Below are 23,230 nucleotides of genomic sequence, written 5' to 3'. Positions count from 1 at the left end.
TCTGGCCTCCCATCACTTACCTTTGATAAAGTCAAGATTATCTGGTTATGAAATAATGCTTTATGTCAAAAAAATGATTTTGAAATTTACTGGTTAAAAATTCCTAATTGATATCTTTTTCAATAAAAATGCCAAAGCCGTGTTTTAGTAATTTGAACTCTCAGTCAGAGATGGCTACACATTACACCACTATACTTTTTATGTTGTAAACACTTCAAAGGAGGAGACAACCTGCCTGAACAGCTACACTAAGAACAGCTGCCTTGAGTGAGAATGAGGGGTCTACTCCTATTCCATCAGCACAGCATTTTGGTGTAGTCAGTGAGTTAGAGACAAACTAATATTTACTCGGACAATGAGACTTTGGGGACAGTAGAATGTGCTCAAATTTGACCTCACCACATACATATGGCAATAGGAATACACTTGCCCTTGCCATGACCTTCGGTAAATCATGAGGCAGTTCTGGCAGATCATATGATTATTAGCTTTCTATGTATTTTAAGGAACTGCTTTATCTATAGAAAAGGACAAGCAACTTAAATGCTGAAATGACTCAAGCGGTTTTGTCTTCCTGTCTCTCTCCAGATTGCACATGTTGAAACCGGTGTGCTGACTTTGACTGTCCAGGTGACACAGGCAGCAGCGTTTTTTTTAAAAATTCAACTCAGCAACTGATCTATCCAGAACAGATAAATCTTCAGTTTACATCAGAAAACCATCTTGAAACCGAAAAGCAGCAGGATCACCATGTGAAGGGCAGAGGGAAGGGGCACAGTGGTCATGTCACTGGATTAGTAACCTAGAACTCCAGGCTAATGTTGAGGCACCATGGGTTTGAATCCCTCCATGGCAAATGGTGAAATTTACATTCAATAAAAACAGTCCAATGGTGACCACATAACTAATGTCGATGGCCTTAAAGTCCCATTTGGGTCACTAATGTTCTTTAGGGAAGGACATCTGTTGTCCTTACCTGGTCTGGCCGACATGTGACTCAAGATGCAAAGCAGTGTGTGGTTGACTCTTGACTGCCCTCTGGGAAATTAGGGATGAGCAATGAATGTTGGCCTGGCCAGCAACACCCATATCCCATGAGCAATTTTTAAAAAAAGGCAACAGCAGGACCACCTCCACCTCCACCTCCACCTCCAGGAGGCAGGAAGAGGACCCCCCAACACACACTAATTGGCCTGTGGAATTATTTTCAGTGGTAAATGTAACAAGTCATTTGATTTTAAATTAGAAAAATCAGTGCAGCCATTTGAGTTCAGATAAGCAATGGTAAAAACAAAAAGGAAACCATTAATTTTTGAACTAACCATTTTCCTTCCCATATTCAGTTCACTCATTGATTTACTTTGCTATATCTTAATTCTGAGTAGTATTTTAAAATGTGCAAACCCAATTATTTCATATGACGTCACTCAAGATGTCATGGTGATAAATTAAATATTTAGTCTTTTTTAACACTAGCCCTTTCTTGATTTGTAGATTATTTCCAAAGAACTGAAATCGTACCCACAGGAGGTTCCACCCCTTCCATTCTGATCTATTCCATTTTAAAATCTGTGAGACAATCAGTTCTGATGAGGACTCACGGGACCAGAAACGTTAACTCTGTTTTCCCTCCATAGATGCTGTCAGACCTGCTGAGGATTTTCCAGCAATTCCTGGTTTTGTACTCCATTTTAATGTTACCTTTGACCGAAGGGAATCCGAGCACTCCAAATACCGTAGCAGTTCCGCATTATCCAACTCCAGCAGCATTCCAGTGATTTTGCCCGCCATGCAAGGGTGTAGGGTTTTTATCAAGGGGAAAAGACGCTCACCTGAAAATGTATCGGCAGGACAGAGGTAGACCTTAGTAGTATTAATGTAACTATTGCAGCAAAAGGCAAAAATATTTCATGTTTCCTAGTTACATTTTAGAAAATTATTTGATATGAACATGCAAATTAGAAACAGCTGTCTGTCTCTTGGCCCCTTCAGCCTACACTGCTCTTCCACAGGATCAGGGCTGACCTGACCACTCCACATTCCTGGTACCTGCAATAACCTTTCAACCCCCTACAACGCTCACTCGAAGCTGTATGGCCACACTCCAAGGTTTCTCTGAGGGTTCTACCCAAGTTGCTTTCAGAAGTCGATGAAAATTTAGAAGCAGCATTGCCACTTTGTCCATCATGAATCATCCTACACCTGGCTTTAAACAAATTCCACAACACAGCCTTTTGGGAAGAGAGCTCCCAAGACTCTTGACTCGGAGGAGAAAAAGCTATTTTTTATTATATCGCAGTCTTAAATAAGTGGCCCCTTATTTTAAAGTCACCCAGGATTATTGGTTCTCTCGTAAGAGACATCCTCTCCACATCGATCTTGTCAAGACCCCTCAGGACCTTAAATGCTTTAAATCGAGTTACCTTACTGTTCTACACCAGGCTTGTCAACCTTTCCTCTCAAACCAGCTTATACATGCCAGGTATTTTAGTTTGGTGAACCTTCTCTGAACTGCTTCTAATGTAGGCATCACATGCAAGGCCAGCATTCATTGCTCATCTCCTAGTGCTGCTCTGACTGTAATGATGAGCCACCTCCTTGTGGGACTGCACTCTATGTAGTGTAGGTATACCCACACTGTTATCTGGGAGAAAACACCAGACTTTCATCCAGTGACAGGGAAGGATTGGCAATATAACTCAAAGTCAGGGTGGTGTATGACTTCCTGCTCTTGTCGTCTCGGTAGCAGAATTAGTATTGCAGGAATATTAGGCAAAAGTGAGGACTGCAGATGCTGGAGATTAGAGTCAAGAGTGTGGTGCTGGAAAAGCACAGCAAGTCAGGCAGCATCTGAGCAGGAAAATTGACATTTCAGGTAAAAGCCCTTCATCAGGAATATTGTCAGGCACGTGGCCTTTGTAGTGACCAGGGACTACAGGTGTCAATGTATATTTCACTAATATTCAGTGAAATATCAAATTCAATGAAGACTGGTATATCTATGATGCTGGGGTCCAGAAGGGGAGGCCAAGGCTGATTGACCATTCAGCACTTCTGGGTAAAGGTGAATACAAATGCTTCAGTCTTGGTCTTCTGCACTGATGTACTGGCCTCCCCAATCATTGAGGTTGGAGATATTTGTAGAGTCTCCTACTCCAGTTAGTTGTTTAATTGTCCACCAGTATTTACAATTGAATGTAGCAGGGCTGCAGAATTCAGATCTGAACTTTTGATCATGGAATTGCTCAGCTCTGGAGAAGGTAATTTGCAATCCTCCAGACTGTGTGACACAGGGAAGGAGTGGAGGAACTCAGTATTTGGCAAATAGCTTCTAAAAGAAAGTGGAATGCCAACTGCAGGTAGTTTCCTTCTTCACTTTATGCCCTACTCCACAGTTAGCAGCATCCATGGTGCTTTAACCGGGGAGATAATCTCACTAGCACTTTGTCAAATGACACTCCCATGACAACAATTTTCATTTGTTCCATGTGCTTTGTGAGATATTTCACGCAGATGGTGGAACCAAATACACTGAAATGGAAACCCAATGAAAAGTATGGTTTAATTAACAGGCAGGAACAAATCCACTCATTGTGTAAGGGTCTCAGGCTCAAATTTGGTGAACGTGGAATGAAGAGTTCACAAGAATCAATCAATCAGTCTCCACACCCCTTCACGACATCTGCAATGCTCTAAATCTGGTCCATTTCCAATTTTAATTGCTCCACCACTTCCAATCTTGCTTGCAGCAGTCAAAGTCCTAGCCTCTAGAACACCTATCTTTACACCTCTCCACTCGTCTGGCACATGTTCCTGCTTTTAGATATTTCTTAAAATTACTTTGTTGCTCAAACATTTGGTCATTGATTCATAAAGCATGGGAACAGATCCTTCCGTCCAACACATCTGCGTCAACCAGACATTCCAATCTGACTAGTCCCATTAGTCAGCATTTGGCCCATATCACTCTATAGCTTTTCTATTCACATACGCGAGTCACGGACTGGAGCCCAGATTGGGATCCAGCCCGAGCCCAGGCCAACCTTGGAGACTGGTCCCACAGGAGCCCAGATTGGGATCCAGCCCGAGCCCAGGCCAGCCTGGGAGACTGGTCCCACAGGAGCCCAGTGTAGCGTGCAGTCTGAGCCCAGGCCAGCCTGGGAGACTGGTCCCACAGGAGCCTAGTGTAGCGTGCAGTCTGAGCCCAGGCCAGCCTGGGAGATTGGTCCCACAGGAGCCCAGGCCAGCCTGGGAGACAGGTCCCACAGGAGCCCAGTGTAGCGTGCAGTCTGAGCCCAGGCCAGCCTGGGAGATTGGTCCCACAGGAGCCCAGTGTAGCGTGCAGTCTGAGCCCAGACCCGAGAGACAGGTCCCAGAGGGGAGTCCTGAGCCAAAGCCTGGAAGGAGGAGAGTCGTGGAAGCAACGAGGCCTCATGTCCTGAAGCCAGGTGGGCACAGGCTCAGCGAAAAGGACAATAATTTCAGTACTTTTTAAAGATGCTTTTATTCTTATTCTGGACTTTGAGTAAGTTGAGCACTTTTTAAAACTTTATATTCCTACGCTAAACATCTTTTTCCACTCTTTCAATTCTGTAAAAAAACACTTAGGTACTCAGTTCCTAAGATGGCATCAAAGCAACAACTTCACAAACTTTTCACTGCACTCATTCGAGTGACAGTAAAGGCCATTTTATTCTATTCAGATGACATTTAAATGTTGTAATTGTACCAGACTCCACCACTTCCTCTGGCAGCTTGTTGCATACACACACCAAACTCTGTATGAGAAAGTTACCCCTCAGGTCCCTTTTAAATCTTTCCCCTCTCATCTTAACCTACACCCTCTAGTTTTGGAGTCCCGTAACCTAGGAAAAAGATATTACCTATTCATCCTATGCATATCCCTCTTGATTTTATAAACCTTTATAAGGTCACCCCTCAGTCTCCAACACACCAGAAAATATTTCCTTGTGTGATTTTAGAATGTCCGTGAAGTGCTTTGGGACATTTCAGTGTGTTAAAAGTACTGAATAAATTTAAATTGCTGTTGTTGAATGGATAAACATAACTTTAATGCCATATGTTTTCAGATCCACAAAGGGCAAGTGTTGGATTTTTCTCCATGGACCAGTGTTAGTTAGATAATATCACCTGATAAATTTCCAATATTTATGTTAATCGATCAAGAATGTTTTGGATAAATTGTAAAATGAAAGCAGAAAAGGGGAAAGAGAATATAGGATAGTAAGGTCAGGTAGATATTATGGAGTCTGCTGTGAGGAAGGCATACTGTGTAGTGTTTCCCCGTATCCCTGCCTCTCTACCCCTCTTTCCTCATTAAGATAATCTTAAAACCTACCTTTTTAAAGGAGCTTCATGCTACCTACTTTTATATGGCTTGGTGTCAAATTTTGTTTGATATTGCAATGGAGAGGTTCTAATGTATTAAAAATACTTCATAAATGCCAGATATTGTTGTAGCACAAGGGGGCGTAAACCATGTAGACTGTAAAATGGCTGGGATTACATAGTTTGGGTTTATCCTGTGATGAGGCAATATCATGGACAGCTTCTATTCAACTTCTTCATTTTCACCGAAAGATAACATTCTGGATTGAGTAAATTTCACTTACCCAACAGCTGCTTCTGTTCCTTGAACGGAAGTGCCGAAAGCATTGCAGCTGTTAGAGGTTCCTGCTCCTTAACACATGTACTAGATTGCTGCAATAAACAAACAGTAAGCGAATTCATGGAACATTAATCAGGTCATGCAACTGGCCAACCGCACATAAGCCATACTGCACAATGCCCTTTATAAAGATGGCAGGGCATTTTTCTCTGGGTTCTCCAAACCAATGGCACCTTCTGTCAAGCTGTGCAAACAACTTTGAAAATACAGGACAAATGGAACAATGTATCACTCAATACAACCCAAGCACCCTTTCTCCACCCATTTTTCAGGGGCTTCACCTCCTTCAAAAAGATCTGCAGGCCTTTCATTTCCAATGATATGCACATGCACTTTGAGCTGAATGTGGTAAAGCTAACTGAGGATCTCCTATACTGTATATTCAAATTCTTCTGTCTATATACACTTGCTATCTAAAATGTCCTACTTCTGGTTGTCACATTGTCACCCCTCAATATCTGCGCTTACCACTCTCCATCCCTGTACGCATTTCCCACAAACAGGGCTCATGAACAATACGCTCATCCCTGTGTGGTGCTGGGACACCTCAAACTGTCCTGCTGACTCATTAAGTATTTCAACCAACTCTGCTTTGCAAAGTTCTATATTATTTATAAATATAAAAAAGTATGAATTTATCATACAAAAATAACAAAATGAAGTATCAAAATTGGTGATTAAAATATATCTGTGGATTTGGCTCACTAATCGCCTATCCAACAACTCTTTAGACTCCATCTAATCATGCCTCATGCAAAGCCACAGGAGACTGACCACTCATTGAGAAAACAAAAAAAAAAGGTGCCCTTTTAAATGCTGTCATATTGCCCACGCACTCAAGTCAACTGCCTGGTCTTAAAAATTGTAGGTTGTGGATCGGTATAAAGTAAAATGCCTACCTTTGGATGTAATTCTGTGATTGGACAACCCTTGTTGGATAATTCTGAGTGTGCTAACCAATGACCAATTTAAGATACTCGATCAAGCAAACAACATGGAACTAAATTACTAACATTGATACACAAGGCAGTCATTTTTTGTAATCAAAAGGAATGCCTTTTCAAAATTAGCCAGCAGAATGGGGAGCTTACAGTTCCCCACTGCTTGTTCCATGAAAATGCCTCAACTGGAGTTGACCTGCTAACTAATCAGCACACTCTTCTCCAGCCGTATAAATTCTTGTGATTTTGAATTTGTCCGGACATGTACAAGAGAAAAGCTTCAGCATGTGCTTCTGCTTGCAGCAATATTCAAGATTCATCTTAAGTAAAGTCACATCACAGCATCAGTCACATATGCAAGTATTAAACACTATGAATTGTCCTTGAATATAGAGTGCTACATGAAGTATTTCATTGAACCAAATGAAATGCAAGGAAACAAATGAAAACTAATCAAAATGCTGAGAAACAAAGGTTATTGCAAAGAGATTGCTTATACCTGGCGTCTAACACGAGTTGGTTGAGGCAATGTCGGGAAAACAAGAGGAGCTCTGCATGGAGTAATACTGTACTGGCCACTCAGTACCATACCTAAAATACAAGGATTATATTTTTAGGGATAAGAAGTTGCGATACAGAGGAGTTCAAAGATTGGAAAACTTTTCTTCTCGTGGATCTTCAGGATGCTTCCAGGTGAGATGGATGAAGTACGTCTAAACACACGCACAACTGTTACTTTCAAAACAGCATTTGTAAACATAGTAAAGTAGGGCACTTCACAGGAGTATAATCAGAAAAGAATTCACATCAATCTGAGGTGTCATAAAGCTGGTCTTTTTCTCAACGATACTGTGCCCTTGGGTGTTTTTCAGAGGAGTCATAAACAGGCCAGGCTCTGAAATGATGGTTTGTTCCAGAGACAAAAGGCCTTTTTGTTTATACATAAACAGATTAGACTTTTCGCCGAAACTTTTATGTTTTTACAAGTCACCTGTAAAAGTCAGGGGGGCTTGGCCAGCTCTCCAGCTGAGCAGCTCAGTTCAGAACTAGTTAGGGAGTTCAGCTGTGGAGCTGTGTGGAAACAGGCTGCTAAACTCTCTCTCCTTCTGCCCTTCTAACTTCGACCTGTAAGCCTTGGTTTCATTTTTACTGTGTTTATAGGGGGTTTGTTTACTGAGACTGTTGTGTATATTTTGAACAGCATAATTAAGTCTGGCTTGGATAGACTGAGCTCTGTAGAGGTTTTTTATTCGGTTGTGTGTGTTTCATTGTGTAATTTTGTGAATAAAATTTTGTCTGCTTTATAACCTGGTAGTCAACCTCGCTAAGTTACTCCAGGTAACTTTTAACTGTACACTTACCGAAACAAATTGCAAAGTTATGGTCTGAGTTGCCTGCTCAAGAATGTTTTGAATGGTGTGGTCTAATCCCTAACTGACATAATCTTAAAACAGGTTACCAAAGCTTGAAAACACAAGTATGTATTAAGGAATGAGTTTAAAAGGAATAGAGAGAGAGTGAGTGTAAGTAACCAACCATTTGGCACAGAATTACTAATTTAAACAGCACAAACCATTCAGCCCATCCTGCTTGCACTCACTTTTTGAAAGAACAATTCAAACTAGTCCTATTTCCCTGCTCGTTTCCTAATAATTAATCCAATTTTTCGGTCTGCACCCATCATCATTCAAGGAGTGCATTCCAGACTATAGCAACCCCATGCATGAAAATCTCTCTCAATTTCTTTTTTTTTGGCCAATTACTTTAAATTGTATTGTCTGGTTACTGACCCTTTTGCTATTCAAAGTAGTCTCTCCTTCACTTAATCAAGCAACTTTCTGCATGATTTTGAACTCCTCTATTAAATGCTCCCTTGTCATATTGAAACATATGAGATTCTGAAGGAGCTCGATAGAATAAGTACTGGCAGAATGCTTCCTCGTATGAACTAAAGGACGTAGTTTAAACCAAGGAATCTTTCAGTTAATACAGAGATAAGGAAGAATTTCTACTTTCAGGGAATCCTAAGTCATTGAGATTGTCCCTCCCAGATGTGAGTGCGAGTATGAGTCAATACATGCATTTAAGACTGATTTAGACAGGTTATTGATCAACCAGGGAATGAAGGGTGATGAGAATGTTAGGATAGTGGGTTTAAGGGCACAATGAGATCAGTCAGGATTGTACTTAATAGCAGATCAGGTGGAAAGGGTTGAGTGGCTTACTACTGCGCCTTTTTTTTCCCAATCTTATTAACTTCTCATCGCTGGGGAGGAAATCCCAAAGCTTAGAGTTAAAGCAGCTGAGAGTGTGGTGCTGGAAAAGCACAGCAGGTCAGGCAGCATCCAAGGAGCAAGAAACAAAAAGGAAAAAAATATATGTTTCAAACAAAAGCCCTTCCGATTCTCCTGCTCCTTGGATGTTGCCTGATCTGCTGTACTTTTCCAGCATCACACTCTCGACTCTAATCTCCAGTATCTGCAGTCCTCACTTTCACATCTGAAAGCGTGGCTGTCAATAGTGCAGCAAACCAAACTGGGGTGGTGCAGTTTAGAATTTTCGATCTGCTCCATCTGTCCTCGCTGGGCAACAGAATAGATTTCAAGGCACTCTTTTGGAAAAGGGTGGGGACTCTGTCCTCTTCCCTTCAGCCCTCACCAATAAATGCCCTGCTCTATATATAACCTTCAAGCAGCATCACAAAATAAATTCAATGAATTGGTCATTATTTCAGGGTTGTTGGGCAGATCTTGCTCTGTACAAACTAGTTATGTTTCTGAAATATCAACAGCAATGCTCGAGATGCATTCCCTTGGATGTAAAGCACTTTGTTAAAAACCAGAGGTTGAGAAGAGAATTAGGTAAATGCAAGACTTTCTTCTTGCATGCTTGTGTTTCACTCTTCAACAGAACGTTTCCATCCTTACCCCTTTGCTGATTGTCCGGGAATCCCCTAAGACTATGATTATTGGTCATGGAGGTCGGTGGAGGCCAAGACATGACCCTGTGAGCATCATTCGGCAAAGATTGGAAAGCAGCTAAAAGACAAAAAAAAAATTAACACGAATGTCACTTTTTGATATTTTAAAATATTTTCTATCAATAACATTTGTGAAAAACATTAAATTTTCTAAATCAATCCATATTCATGTACATTTAATTAAAAATAGGTGCAGAGATAGCTCAACAGCTTGAAAACCCTGCCTCGATATTTCTTTCTCAAAGACTGTTGCTCACATTCCGCTTGAAGCTTGCGTCAAAACATGTGTAAACCAGAGTGAATGCTGACATACTGGATTTGATTAACTTTGCGTGCTTTTTCTGCTATTTGCGCTAAACTCCTTCAAAAACCGGTACTGCTCTTTCACATAACTTCCTCTCCCCACTTTCAAAAGACCAAAGAATGAGATCTTATTATTACACCAGCTCCTGGACAAGCTATAAATTTCCACATATTTTAAGCAGAGTGGCACTCAAAATCACACTTCTACTGTTTTGTGGAGCATGTTAAAGACAGTGTTTCACTTTATTATATTTCATTTGAAGAACACAATGCATTCACTATATTTGATTATTGACAACACATAAATGTCAAACACATCAAAAAGTATACCCAAATGTGAAGACGATAGATTTTCTGTCATACCAAATACTTCTCATCAATACTTCAACAGAAAGCATATCTCTGCAGTGCTATCATGCAGACAATCCACAAAAGAAGGCAGAGAAACAAATTAGAATGTAAAGAAGAATGTTTTATTTGGTTTTTAAGCATTTGATATAAAGAAAGCCATTTGGTGTTAGCCATTCAGTGTTTCTCTATCATTGCAGCTTTCACATTACAGGACATCTTATGCTCATCAAGATGCTGCTCAAAGACCAGTTTGAGATTTTCCATTTCTCACACCGGCCATCAAACCATCTGTCTCAGTCAGACTGCCAATTTAGAGCCAAAATGGAAGCTTTGAGCTCATGCCCACTAGGGACTGAGTCAACAAGGTTGAGACACCTTCACGTAGATTTTTGGGACTGAAGGCGGCTCTCTGTTCATCAAGCTAGGATGGATTTGGACCCAGTACCCAGTGGTGAAAGGCTCACATTCTGCTGACAGCACAACCCACTCTCCTGCCATTTTTACTGTAATCTAGGTGCTGAATTACATGCAAATAAACAGCTAATAATAATAATAATAACTGCAGAGCTACTTACCATTTATCTGAGGAGTTACCATCGCCCACAGGCCTGGGGATGGGATTATAGGTTGCTGATGGGTGACATGCGGAGTAGGATTTGACACAGGCTGGAAGTCAGCTGAAAAAGTAAAAGAAAAATTCTCCTCCTCAAAAATCAAAAAAAAGTTCAATTTTTTTAAAAAATCATGACACAAAATTTAAAATCTAATAGGTGCATGGGATACTTATACCTGTATAAATGGATGGAATTCATACTTAACTTGAGGCTAACAGCACTCACTCTGATGATGAGACAAATCTGGTACCAAGTTCTCACAAACACACATCGGAGATGAAAGTGTGCAAATCTGGAACCTGTTGTCAGATTTACTTCACTCATTCACACCGTGAGTTGCTGCAATCCTCTTTAATAAACTCAGTACTGAAACAAACACCTGCAGAATCAGCATATGGACCTATGAATTCCTCACTAAATACACCAGAATAAATTAGGGATGGGGCTTTCAGGAGTATGAGAGTTTTTAAATGATGGGATAAAAGTTAATTACTGCATGTAACATCTCTGACCTCGTCAAAAAAAAAGTAATATTTTCTTTAGATGCTCATTTGCAATGTTGCAAATAAGAAGTGAAAGTTGAGTGAGACCTTCATGCGAAAGAATGTAGACTGAACTAGTTCATACTGATAAAATTGAAAGCCAATGATCCGGTCATTGTTTTTACATACTGCGACAAAATGTACAGTGAATTGCAAAGTGGATTGACATGAAATTCAACAGGACTGGAAGGTGGAAGGTAGGCAACATGAAACGACAGTGCCACCACTCAGGCAGTACATATTAAATCATAACCAGAACGTTATTTAGATTTGGAACCCAAATAGATTCCATTACAAACATGATTATTAGAAAGTGATAACATATGTTGATACCAGAGTGAATCAGGACACAGTATCTTTCTTCAATATATAATCTAATTACTAGCATTTAGCTAAATGGAATTACATCTTACTGTCCAATATAACTGAACAAATACTTGCATGTTCAAATACAAGTTTACATCATAACCTCGTGATTAAAATTTGAATATCTGTCATGAGACATTAATCCAATGCAGAAAAAACTGGCTGAGGATTAATGTGCTTTGTTGGTTACATATTCCTTTTGATTCTACAAAGGTTGACACTGATCCAGATTCCTCCTTATTCAATTTGAAGCACCAGCCAAGTGTACACACAAGTGGGTCACAATATTATGAAATATGGCTTAATTCTAGAAAGCGAATATAAAGTTAATGGATTAAAATTAAGATAAACAATAATTTATTTTTAAATTAAAGAAAAGATACAGTGGTGACTCAAGTGGATGATACAATAGATGCTGGAAACCTGAACTAAACTCAAAATGTGAAGTAACTAAATCTTGGAACATCTGTGCAAAGAGAAACAGTTAACATTTTTAAAAATCTAATCACAGTTGAGGGCATTGCTGGCTAGGCCGGCATTTATTACCCATCCCTAATTTCCCAGAGGGCAGTTAAGAGTCAACCACATTGCTGTGGGTCTGGAGTCACATGTAGGCCAGACTAGGTAAGGATAGCAGTTTCCTTCCCAAAAGGACATTAGTGAACCAGATGGATTTTTTTTCTGACAACTAACAATGGTTTCATGGTCTTCATTAGACTTTAAATTCCAGGTTTTTAATTAAATTCAAATTCCATCATCTGCCGTGACAGGATTCAAACCAAGTAACCAGAACGTTATTTAGATCTCTGGATTAACATCACCCAGCAAATAATATCAAGCCCAATAAAACTTGAGTTCTCCGAAGAGTCATAGTTGACTCAAAAAAATAACTGTTTCTATCTCCAAGTGCAGCCAGACCCGCTATGTTTTTCCAGAACTTACTGCTTTTATTTCAGATTTCTGGTATCCATAGTATTATCCTTTTTTAACACACTCAATTTGGCAGAATTTCTGTTTACTTTGCTCAAATGGATGATGTATACATTGAGAAGTTAACTAGAATTACTGGACCAGAGATCATTCAGCCAGGTGAGAGCACACTTAAGGATAAATTGAGTACATGAGACCACTTCAATCTAGATTACGGACATAAACCATCTTCACATACCTCAATTTTTTAAAAATGGCAGATTTTAAAATCAGTAACACAAAGCAGTATAATGGTCCACTCTCATAAATCATTACAGTAATTCTGTAGTTAATCTTGTAATTGCATTTTTGAAAAAGGAAGTTTTAAATGAAACAATGTTAAGTGAACCTGATTCTTCCATAACAACGAAGACCAAACTGTAGTCAGTCTTTCAGTCTTTTCTTTTGTCAAAAATAAATTCCTGAAATTTTGTAAGTGAGATATTGTTTATTCCTTAATGGATTAATTCCTAAATCAAACAACCATTAAAATCAATTTATAAGAAAGAAAGAAATACTGAATAAATGCAAATAAAATCTAAAAAATTACACTGACTGGTTTTTAGAGTGACCAAATGCTGTGTAATGGCAGGAGAGAGAACACACACAGAGCAGAAGAGCTGCAGGCTAACCAAGTCTCAAATAGTGAAAGTGGACTCTGAGCACTTAGACAATAGCATCATTTGAGAGTAGAGGTTACAGGTAGAAGAGCAACAAAGGAGGTCCTCAGTGGTGATGCACTAAGCCCAACAGCAGAGAGAAGATGCCACATTCCCAGTGGATCAGACAGGTCAGAGAACATGAACTCAGTATTAAATGACATTACGACAAACGTTGCAATGTTATTTGGCTATTTGGTCTCTATATGGTGACTGACATTACAGTGAGGAACATTAACTGAGTCAACATCAAGTGGGAACCTACTGTGGTAATGTTCATCAAATATCCAATTATTGTATATATCCCTTACCAGTTACTGGAGCAGCTGGAATTGACCAAAAACCTCGAGGGACAGATGCTACTAAAGGTTGAGGAGTGCCACCAAGACTAGCGGATGATACAGACTGGAAATCACCTGAAACAGCAAACAAGTTATATATGAAGCTACCACTATTCAACACACAAGTATGACAAGCCTTTCCTTTTCCACTGAATATTACAAGCAGGATAACAGGCAAAAACTTTCTACTCAAATTCTTTTAACAGTTGGCTCAAGATTCTCATCAATTAAAGCTTCACCTCCTGCTTGCTGTCAATGTGCAAAGTTTCCAAACCCAGATTACATCCTTTTTAAACTGTGCTCCCAGTCCTACACTCATCCACAAGGAGAAACATCCTCCTATAGCTATTTAAAAATCTGGATATTCCAGTAAAACCTGTATTTGTGAACCTTGATACGCACAACTCATCTGTAAATCTGTATTTGTAGGTTTGTATTTGCAGATAAATTCTATTTTGTTCAAAAAGCACTCAATTTGAACACAGTCAGTCAATGTAGCATTTTATAAACTCCTACTTTAGAAATACATGCACAGACTCCAAACAAGAACTCATGCCTAAAATACATTGTCTGTATTGCACTATAACCTGGCATCATATGATTTTTGACCTTGTCCACCCAGCACCTCCACATTACTGTTAATCCGAAGCAAACTTACTCTTTTGGGGAGATGCTCCAGCTGTTGAACTGCATGATTGATTTAATTTGGGAGGTTGACTATTAGCCCAGGGACCTGAAATACAGCAGAAAAAAAAACATTTTGTTCAATAACATGAAAACTTATTCGAGGCCGAACAGCAAAACATCTGTCTTGGAAATACAAAAGCAAAGGACAGGATTTTGCAATTGCTATGAATTAGCTAGAAATAATACGCTAAGATCAAAAAACTCTGAAAACTTAACATTTTATAATGATCGTTGAAAAGAAATTCAAGGTGGTATACAAACTACAATGTTTTATGCAATAAATTAGCATTAGATAAGGAGAATGCAAGGAAACCTATTCCAAAGTATGCATTTCTATATGACTATAGCCATGTCCTACTGGGGCAGCATTGCGGAAATCAAGTTCCACTACTCCCACAGGAATCACTAAAGCTTTAATCAACGTACGCAAAATTCCCAAGTTACCTGGCAGATAGACCAGGCTGACAGAAAACATGGACCAAGACTCTGTAATTAACAAGAACTACAATAAGTTAAAAATCACACAACGCTAGGTTATAGTCTAACAGGATTATTTGGAAGCAGTAGCTTTCAAAACGCTGCTCCTTCATCAGGTGGCTGTGACGAAGGAGCAGCGCTCCGAAAGCTAGTGCTTCCAAATAAACCTGTTGGACTGTAACCTGATGTTGTGAGATTTTTAACTTCGTCCACCCCAGTCCAATACCAGCACCTCCAAATCATGACTGTTAATTATTACAAATAAATAGATTCTAGTCACAGATAAGCAACTATAAAAACTGTTGATGTGCTACTAAACCAGCTAAAAACGCTAACTTTCTAAAGCATTCCTATACACTTATTTGCAGACACTAAAAAAAAATTGGTGTTATGGGTAGAAGGAAGAAATTTGGAATTTAGTTCAATGGCTCCAGTTCACAGGATTCACTTGCTCGAACATGTTATTCTTCAATCTCTCTTCTTCAGGTCCTTTTCAATTCTTAGCAGGAGGCACGGGTAATTGGTACACTAACTGAACATTTTCTTAGTTCTTGAAGAAAGCCACAGCTTACAGCAACTAGTGAGGGAAAATAACTGGCTTTCTTTAGATTTCAGGTTTTCTACTGGAGAAAAAATACACACCCATCTCCTTTTCCAGAGGTTGAGAGGCATCTGTTGGTATTGTTCACACCTACAAGCTGTGCAGCTAATTGCATAGTTGTTGCCAGGCTGACGGCATTTGTCATCTACAACTCCATGAGCCAACCGGCTATTTATTCCCAGATTAATTTTACCTTGTACACAGCCCAGGTGCAAGCTTGTCTACAGTCTCCCTTGTACAAAGCACCAGTGTAAACACAGCTTCAGAAACTCATTTTTAAGTGCAGTGATTGCAACCACAATCCTTGGTTTCTTTTAAAACAAAAAGTCAACTTCCAATTTTAATCCACAAACAGAAATACAGAAAATAAAACACAGTTTTTAAACACTATCCAACAATGAGACGTTGGTTTATGCAGTACAAATGCAGTTTGCCAAAGGGAATAAAATGATATGACTTTCAGCATTAAAATCGTCACAGCTCAAAACTGTTCATTTATATTTTTGCTTTCCTCATTTCTGAATGTATCACAAATTTCAAAATGGCAGCTTAAAGTAATTAGGATTTCACTTGTTATACATAGAATAATAGAGACCAGGAAGATCCTAGTCTTTGCTGAGTTAACTGATATCAGGCAAGACTCTTCAGAAAGAGGAAGAGGATAAAGGAATAAAATTGGATTCAGGTTTGCTGGAGAAGGAAGTATATACATACATTTGAATTAGGAATAGGATAGTTAACGTCTTGAATCTGTTCCACTATTCAAAAAGATCATGACTGATCAACTCCATTGTCCCGTCTGCCCCAGATAGCCCGTGACTCTCATTAGTCAAGAATCTATCCACTACTGCCTGAAAAATATTCAATGAGCCTTACTCCACCACACTTTGGGGAAGAAAATTCCTCAGACCATGACCCTGAGAAAAAAAATTATCCTCACTTCTGATGGAGGCGGGGAATTTGAATATTTTTAAGATGATGGTAGGCAAGCAAATCAAAGGTCATTGGGGGTAGACGGGAATATGAATTCAGAGCACAAACAGGTCCTATTGAATGTTCATACATCTTAAATAGAAAAACTGAATCCACTAGTTCTAGAGAAATGCAGGGGGTCTGGCAGCATCTGTGGAGATAGAAATAGATTTAACCCTGGAGAAAAACTGAAGAACATGCAAACCATTTTCTTTGATTGCAGGTAGCTTCTCCTTGTGGGCCTCCTGCAGTTGCTGCATAATACTCGTAGTCAGTTCGAGAACGATGCTCTTCAAACAGGAGAGCTGCTTATCAATGTCTGTGTCTAACGTAGGTAACACCAGATCCATCTCTATTGCTTCTAGAGTTTGAAACTCCTGCAAGGCAAGACATCACAAGAGTGATTCCTCAGCATGACTCACCCTCATATAAAACATGTAGGGCACAAGATGAAGACAAAGGAAACCACACAATGCTTCCTTTTACATTGCTGGTTCATTGCCAAGTGAAACTCTGCTGCTTCCATAGATCATGTGACACCACTAAGTGAGTAGTATGTCTTGTTCCCTGATCAGGACCTCTCTCTCAGCTACATAAAATGTAGACTTTCTGTCAATGGTGAATGGCACCAAAGATCAGGGGTTCATTTGCAACAGCAACAGAAGCAGTTTTGGCATGTGATGGCCTGGACATCATCTCCAAGCATTTGCATCTTTACAATTAGAAAGGACTTCTAGATAACTGTGGAAGGTAGTCTCCATATAGGTTTGGCCCATGGAACAAACAGATCCAGATGTCCAGCAACACATGCTGCAGCCAGAACCCAGCTCACTTCAATAATAATATACTGCACTCAACATGTGTCATGTCAAGGCTCCAGCTGCTGTATGTGAACAGTGCAAGGCTTTTAAAGTAAATTAAAGCAAAACATTACAATTGCTGGAGATCTGAAATAAAATCAGTAAATCTTGGAAAAACCCAGCAGGCCTAGCAACATCTACGGACAGAGAAACAGAATTATTTTTTGAGTCAAAGTTTGGAACCAAACCTCTAACAGCCTTATGCTCCACTGGACAGCCCACATCCAATAATACTGAGAAACATAGGTTCGACTGAAAAATAAGCATAACCAATTAGGTAGAACACACATAAATATGAAAAACTTAAAGCTTAATGGAGGACTTGAGCATTAAAGATTTAATAAGGCAAGTCAGAAATTAGGATAGACCTAAAGGTAGACATGGAGCCAACACATGTATGTTATTAATAAAGGACAGACAAAAGGAAACAATAGTTTAAAAACTAAAATTAAGGCCTTGGGAAGAGACATGACAACAACAAACCAAAGTATGAAAATAATGTTAATTAAGGAGAGATACTGGAACCATCTAACAGCTAAGAGATGGCAAATAACCTTATGACATGAACACTATTAGAAACACACAAACTCAAAGAAATGAGATGTGGTTACTGATAAATCTTGAACAAAGGAATATTTTGAGCCTGAAGGAATGAGAAATAAAAACAATAGCAAATAAACATCTAAAGTAAATTTATTAGAGAAAAGTGCACAACTCCATAAAGAAATCTTCACTGAGAAGGAAGCTGATCCCAGATGACTGAATTTGGAAATGAACCAGGACAGAAAAATGCTACAAATGGTTGAAAACACAACACATCGGGCAGCATGTGCGGAGAGAAACAAAGCTGCGACTTAAGGTTGATGTCTTTTCGTCAGAACAGGAAGTGTAATAGTTTATTTTTCAGGTGTTTGGAAAGGCACAATGGAATTCCTCAATTTAAACATGAAGTTCAAACTGCCCAAGCAACATTCCTGATGTCTTAATCCTTAATCTTACGCATTGCAAAATAAACAAATCTGAAAATAGCTTCAATTTTGGGCTTGCCTTCAAGAGTTGGATATTGTCAGCTTTCAACAGGCGGTCTATCTCATCAGTCTTCCTGGTCAGCCCACTGCACCTCTGGTTCAGCCAGCTCTGGATACTGTCAGCTTGGGCCAAGGCGACAGCCTCCTCACTGTCGAGAATGTTTGTTGCAATACTCTGAGATTCTTTAATACAGTTAATCAGATCACCAAAGTGCTTATCGATGTCAGACCTCACCTGGAATGTGGTTTCCTGGATGAAGAAGAGAAAGTTACAGGTTCAGACAGAACTGAAATAAGGAGCAGGGACATTGTTAGAATTGCTTGCAAATGGATGGGCTGGTACTCACTTTGATGGAAGTAACATTCTCTTTTAATTTATTAATTGATGTATTGATATCTTCAATCTGACTCTGCCTTCTTATTTTTTCTTCCTGAAGAAGTTTCTATATAGAGTATACAATATAAACAAAACAGCATTTTAAAACATTTGCTGAAGTACATTGCGTATGCAAAACAATGACATCCTCGATACCACCTTAAATCACAATACACTCATTTACACCATTCACCGCCACATTTGCTATGTGTGCAAAGCACTTTCACTCCATGCTGATGTTCAACTTGTCATGGGTAAATGCAGAGTCAAGGATTCAGAGACGTAGTAGTCAGACCATCTCCTGCAGCATGCCTCATTTTACCAGGCTAAGCTGAGAGTCCATATTTAAAATGATACAGTTTCCATTTAGATAGCACCCTTCCAACCTTAGGTTTACTGCTCCCTGTAAGCTTAAAATCTTTAAAGGTCCGTGCTTGGGACGTGCAAGCTGGATCCTTGAAGTTACCATGCATGTGTGGCCATAAAACTAAAATTCAAAAGACCGCACTCCTTAACAAATCACCCATGCACTGGAGATAACAATATCAGTGGGAACGTTGATCAGGGCATGTTAAAATGGTTTATGGCCAATAAAAGCATTTTGAAACACAGACACCATTGTAATGGGGGAAACGTGCTCCTAGCAGTTTGATGCAATTGTGAAGTGAAACCACTCTACAACACAGAGCTATGGCTCAACTAAAGAGGTGAAGGTCTCCTTGTAATGGCAACACTATACAGAGCAGCAAGTTTGAAATGGTTACCTTATATAAACATTATTTACTTACAATTCAAAGATAGTGTCCATTTGAAATCAAAGTTCTCTTATATTAATCACAGCATCACACAACCACAAATGAAATTCTATTAACATACAGATTAAAGGCTAGTAGTGATGTGGATTATGCGTTAATACATGTACCTCTTGTGGCATATTTTTAACATTAGAGGAGAACATCCACACAGGTTCTCTCATGTTGAAACTTTAACAGAAATTCAGAAACCATTGTTACCTGCCAAAGGTAACACAGCACTTTGCAAAATTCCAGTTCAAAGGATCTTAACATAAGCCTCCCCTGTGGATCATCCACTTCACCCACATTCTTCCCATACACCGTTTCATTTAACCTGGAACTGAAAACTAGTCTCAGTAATAGTGACCATGAAATTATTATTAATCACTGTAAAAATTCATCTGGTTCACTGTTGTCCTTTAGGGAAGAAAATCGACTGTCCTCACCTGGTCTGGCCTACATGTGACAAGTCCCACAGCAAGATGATGGGCTCATTAATGGCCTGGCAAGCCATTCTCCCAGGATCAATTACTGATGAACAACAAAGGAACTCCCACATCAAATGAAGGACAAATAGAAAAATTCTCAAGGAATCACAAGAGTCTTGCCACAAATGCTCAGACATCAAGTGTCTGTTCCAAAAGTCAAATAATTACAATTTTTTAATGCTGATGTGTACTTGGGGGAGAAGGGGTTGTGGCAGAGGGCTGTGTGTGCAAGATCCAGCCACAGGACATTGTGCAAAAATATGCTAACAACTCACAACTTGATGTCACTGCAGGGATCATACAACTGCCAGAGCAGGGTGTTTACTAGGGTTAGGAAAAAAAGCAACAGGACCTGCTGGATCCTACATTACAATACAACATGTGTAGTACTTGCCAACAGTGCTTCACAAACTAATGGCACAAGAACAATGTAACTGAGCCTTCAAAGTCAGGTCAATGTCCAAAGTGCTGATTTACTCCATTATTTGCTACCTTTGTAAAGTGAATGATCAGCAACTTGCAAAGAAAGATTTGGAAGACAGACTACCTCGGTACTATTTGTGGGATCTTGCTGGTGATAAATGACTGCCATATTTCCTGCAACACAAGTTTCATGACATTGTAAAGTGCTGTACAGCCAAACTCCTGAGACAGAAAGGAGCTATATAAATACAAGTTTAAATCAACTATATCCAAGCTGTCAAGTCTAGTGGACAAGATTAGGGTCAAGCAGATTGGTGTTCCTTTGAAGGATATTATGAGATGTCCTGGTGCCCTGATAAGCAATTGACCCTTCTGTAAATCACATTGCCTTTTAAGTTGACTTATCAAGGGGTCTCATAAAAACCTGTGCTGTGTTCTGAAGGTGTGAGACTTCCCCAGCAGGATTCTGCAAGGCTACTTTAATTGTAATAAAGTGACAGTACACTTTATTGCAATTCAGGTCAGTTTCCAGTCATCATGACTAAATCATTCTAATGTCGATTTGCATTAGCCTGAATCAAAGGGAGTAGATCACACAAGGTCCTACTCACAGAAGCTGGAGGTCCCTGTCAGAAGTAATACTTATAAAACGATTTGATCAATACCATGTCCTAAGTTATTAGAAGTACTGCAGAGAATGACCATTTTTGTTTTTGGCTCGTATTGTTTTCAAAGTAATTTATGTCATCAAGCTAAGAGGAGCCTGCACTAAAGGACGAAACAGGTTCTTAAGCAATCAACAGTGGTTGCGTAGTTGTCATGAGTCACAGTTATAGAGCTAAGAAATAGATACTTGGGTCCAATTTGTCCATGCTAACCAATATCCTAAATTGATCCAGTTCCATATTCCAGCATTTGGCCACCTGTGGCTGATGAGGGAAGTTAAGAAACATATAAAGTTAAAAGAGAAAAAGTATAACATAGCAAAGGTAAGTGGAAGGACTGGAAAGCTTTTAAAGAACAACAGAGGATTACTAAGAAGGAAATACACAGAAAAAATGAGGTACGAAGGTAAACTGGCCAATAATATAAAGGAGGATAGTAAAAGCTTTTTTAGGTATGTGAAGGCAAAAAAAATGGTGAAGACTAAAATTGGGCCCTTGAAGACAGAAACAGGGGAATATATTACGGGGAACAAAGAAATGGTAGATTAATTTATTGTACTTTTTTCAATTTTATACTCAATCTATCTCTTTATATTTATACATGATTATTGTATTTATTTTTAATTTTTAATAATTATTTTCTTTTTTTTCTTAATTTTTTTACTCTTTTTTTAATCTTTTTATTCTTTTTAATAATTAATATTTAATTTTTTTAATGTAAAGAATTGAATTGGTACTTCAGATCTGTGTTCACTGGGAAAGACACAAGCAATCTCCCTGAGGTACAGTGGCTGAAGGACCTGAACTTAAGGGAATTTATATTTGCCAGGAATTGGTATTGGGAAAGGTGGGAGAGAGAAAGCAGGAAATTATAGACCAGTTAGTCTGACCTCAGTGGTGGGAAAGATGCTGGAGTCTATTATAAAGGATAAAATTATGACACATCTGGATAGTAGTAACAGGATAGGACAGAGTCAGCATGGATTTATGAAGGGGAAATCATGCTTGACTAATCTTCTGGAATTTTTTGAGGATGTAACTCTGAAGATGGATGAGGGAGATCCTGTAGATGTAGTGTACCTGGACTTTCAGAAAGCTTTTGATAAAGTCCCACATAGGAGGTTAGTAAGCAAAATTAGGGTGCATGGTACTGGGGGCAAAGTACTGACTTGGATTGAAGGTTGGTTGGCTGACAGGAAACAAAGAATAGTGATAAACGGCTCCATTTTGGAATGGTAGGCAGTGACCAGTGGGGTTCCGCAGGCATCAGGACTAGGACTGCAGCTTTTTACAATATATATTAATGATATAGAAGATGGTATTAGCAATAACATTAGCAAATTTGCTGTTGATACTAAGCTGGGTGGCAGGGTGAAATGTGATGAGGATGTCAGGAGATTACAGGGTGACCTGGACAAGTTAGGTGAGTGGGCAGATGCATGGCAGATGCAGTTTAATGTGGATAAATGTCTGGTTATCCACTTTGGTGGCAAGAACAGGAAGGCAGATTACAACATAAATGGAATCAATTTAGGTAGAGGGGCAGTACAGAGAGATCTGGGTGTTCTTGTACACCAGTCAATGAAGGCAAGCATGCAGGTACAGCAGGTAGTGAAGAAGGCTAATAGCATGCTGGCCTTCATAACAAGAGGGATTGAGTATAGAAGCAAAGAGATTCTTCTGCAGCTGTACAGGGCCCTGGTGAGACCACACCTGGAGTACTGTGTGCAGTTCTGGTCTCCAAATTTGAGGAAAGGCATTCTGGCTATTGAGGGAGTGCAGCGTAGGTTCACGAAGTCAATTTCTGGAATGGCGGGATTACCTTACACTGAAAGACTGGAGCGACTGGGCTTGTATACCCTTGAGTTTAGAAGACTGAGAGGAGATCTGATTGAGACATATATGATTATTAAAGGATTGGGCATTCTGGAGACAAGAAACATGTTTCTGCTGATGGGTGAGTGCCGAACCAGAGGACACAGCTTAAAATTACGGGGTAGACCATTTAGGACAGAGATGAGGAGACACTTCTTCACCAGAGAGTGGTGGCTGTGTGGAATGCTCTGCCCCATAGGGCTGTGGAGGCCCAGTCTCTGGATTCATT

The 23,230-nt window shown here is 39.5% G+C and overlaps 1 protein-coding gene across 3 annotated transcripts in view; it reads right to left on the bottom strand.

Moving 5' to 3' along the window:
- Nucleotides 1-23,230, bottom strand: part of LOC140463888 (E3 ubiquitin/ISG15 ligase TRIM25-like) — a 30,050-nt gene that overhangs the window by 2,533 nt on the left and 4,287 nt on the right. The window contains exons 2-11 of one of the 3 annotated variants that reach the window (XM_072558335.1): nucleotides 18,728-18,823; nucleotides 18,400-18,630; nucleotides 16,698-16,869; nucleotides 14,414-14,488; nucleotides 13,726-13,830; nucleotides 10,840-10,941; nucleotides 9,558-9,668; nucleotides 7,130-7,221; nucleotides 5,634-5,721; nucleotides 1,702-1,832 (exon numbers count right to left, since the gene is read on the bottom strand). In XM_072558335.1, coding sequence (XP_072414436.1) covers nucleotides 1,702-1,832; nucleotides 5,634-5,721; nucleotides 7,130-7,221; nucleotides 9,558-9,668; nucleotides 10,840-10,941; nucleotides 13,726-13,830; nucleotides 14,414-14,488; nucleotides 16,698-16,869; nucleotides 18,400-18,630; nucleotides 18,728-18,823 — 1,203 coding nt within the window. Of the gene's footprint in view, nucleotides 1-1,701; nucleotides 1,833-5,633; nucleotides 5,722-7,129; nucleotides 7,222-9,557; nucleotides 9,669-10,839; nucleotides 10,942-13,725; nucleotides 13,831-14,413; nucleotides 14,489-16,697; nucleotides 16,870-18,399; nucleotides 18,631-18,727; nucleotides 18,824-23,230 lie in introns of those variants that run through there. The other 2 variants (XM_072558336.1, XM_072558337.1) reach the window with 2 other exon arrangements.

The sequence above is a fragment of the Chiloscyllium punctatum genome, chromosome 39, assembly GCF_047496795.1.
Source record: "Chiloscyllium punctatum isolate Juve2018m chromosome 39, sChiPun1.3, whole genome shotgun sequence".
In the NCBI taxonomy this organism is placed as follows: Eukaryota; Metazoa; Chordata; class Chondrichthyes; order Orectolobiformes; family Hemiscylliidae; genus Chiloscyllium; species Chiloscyllium punctatum.
The sequence above is the reverse complement of the archived record's forward strand: the minus strand, read 5'-3'. Positions and strand labels throughout refer to the sequence as shown.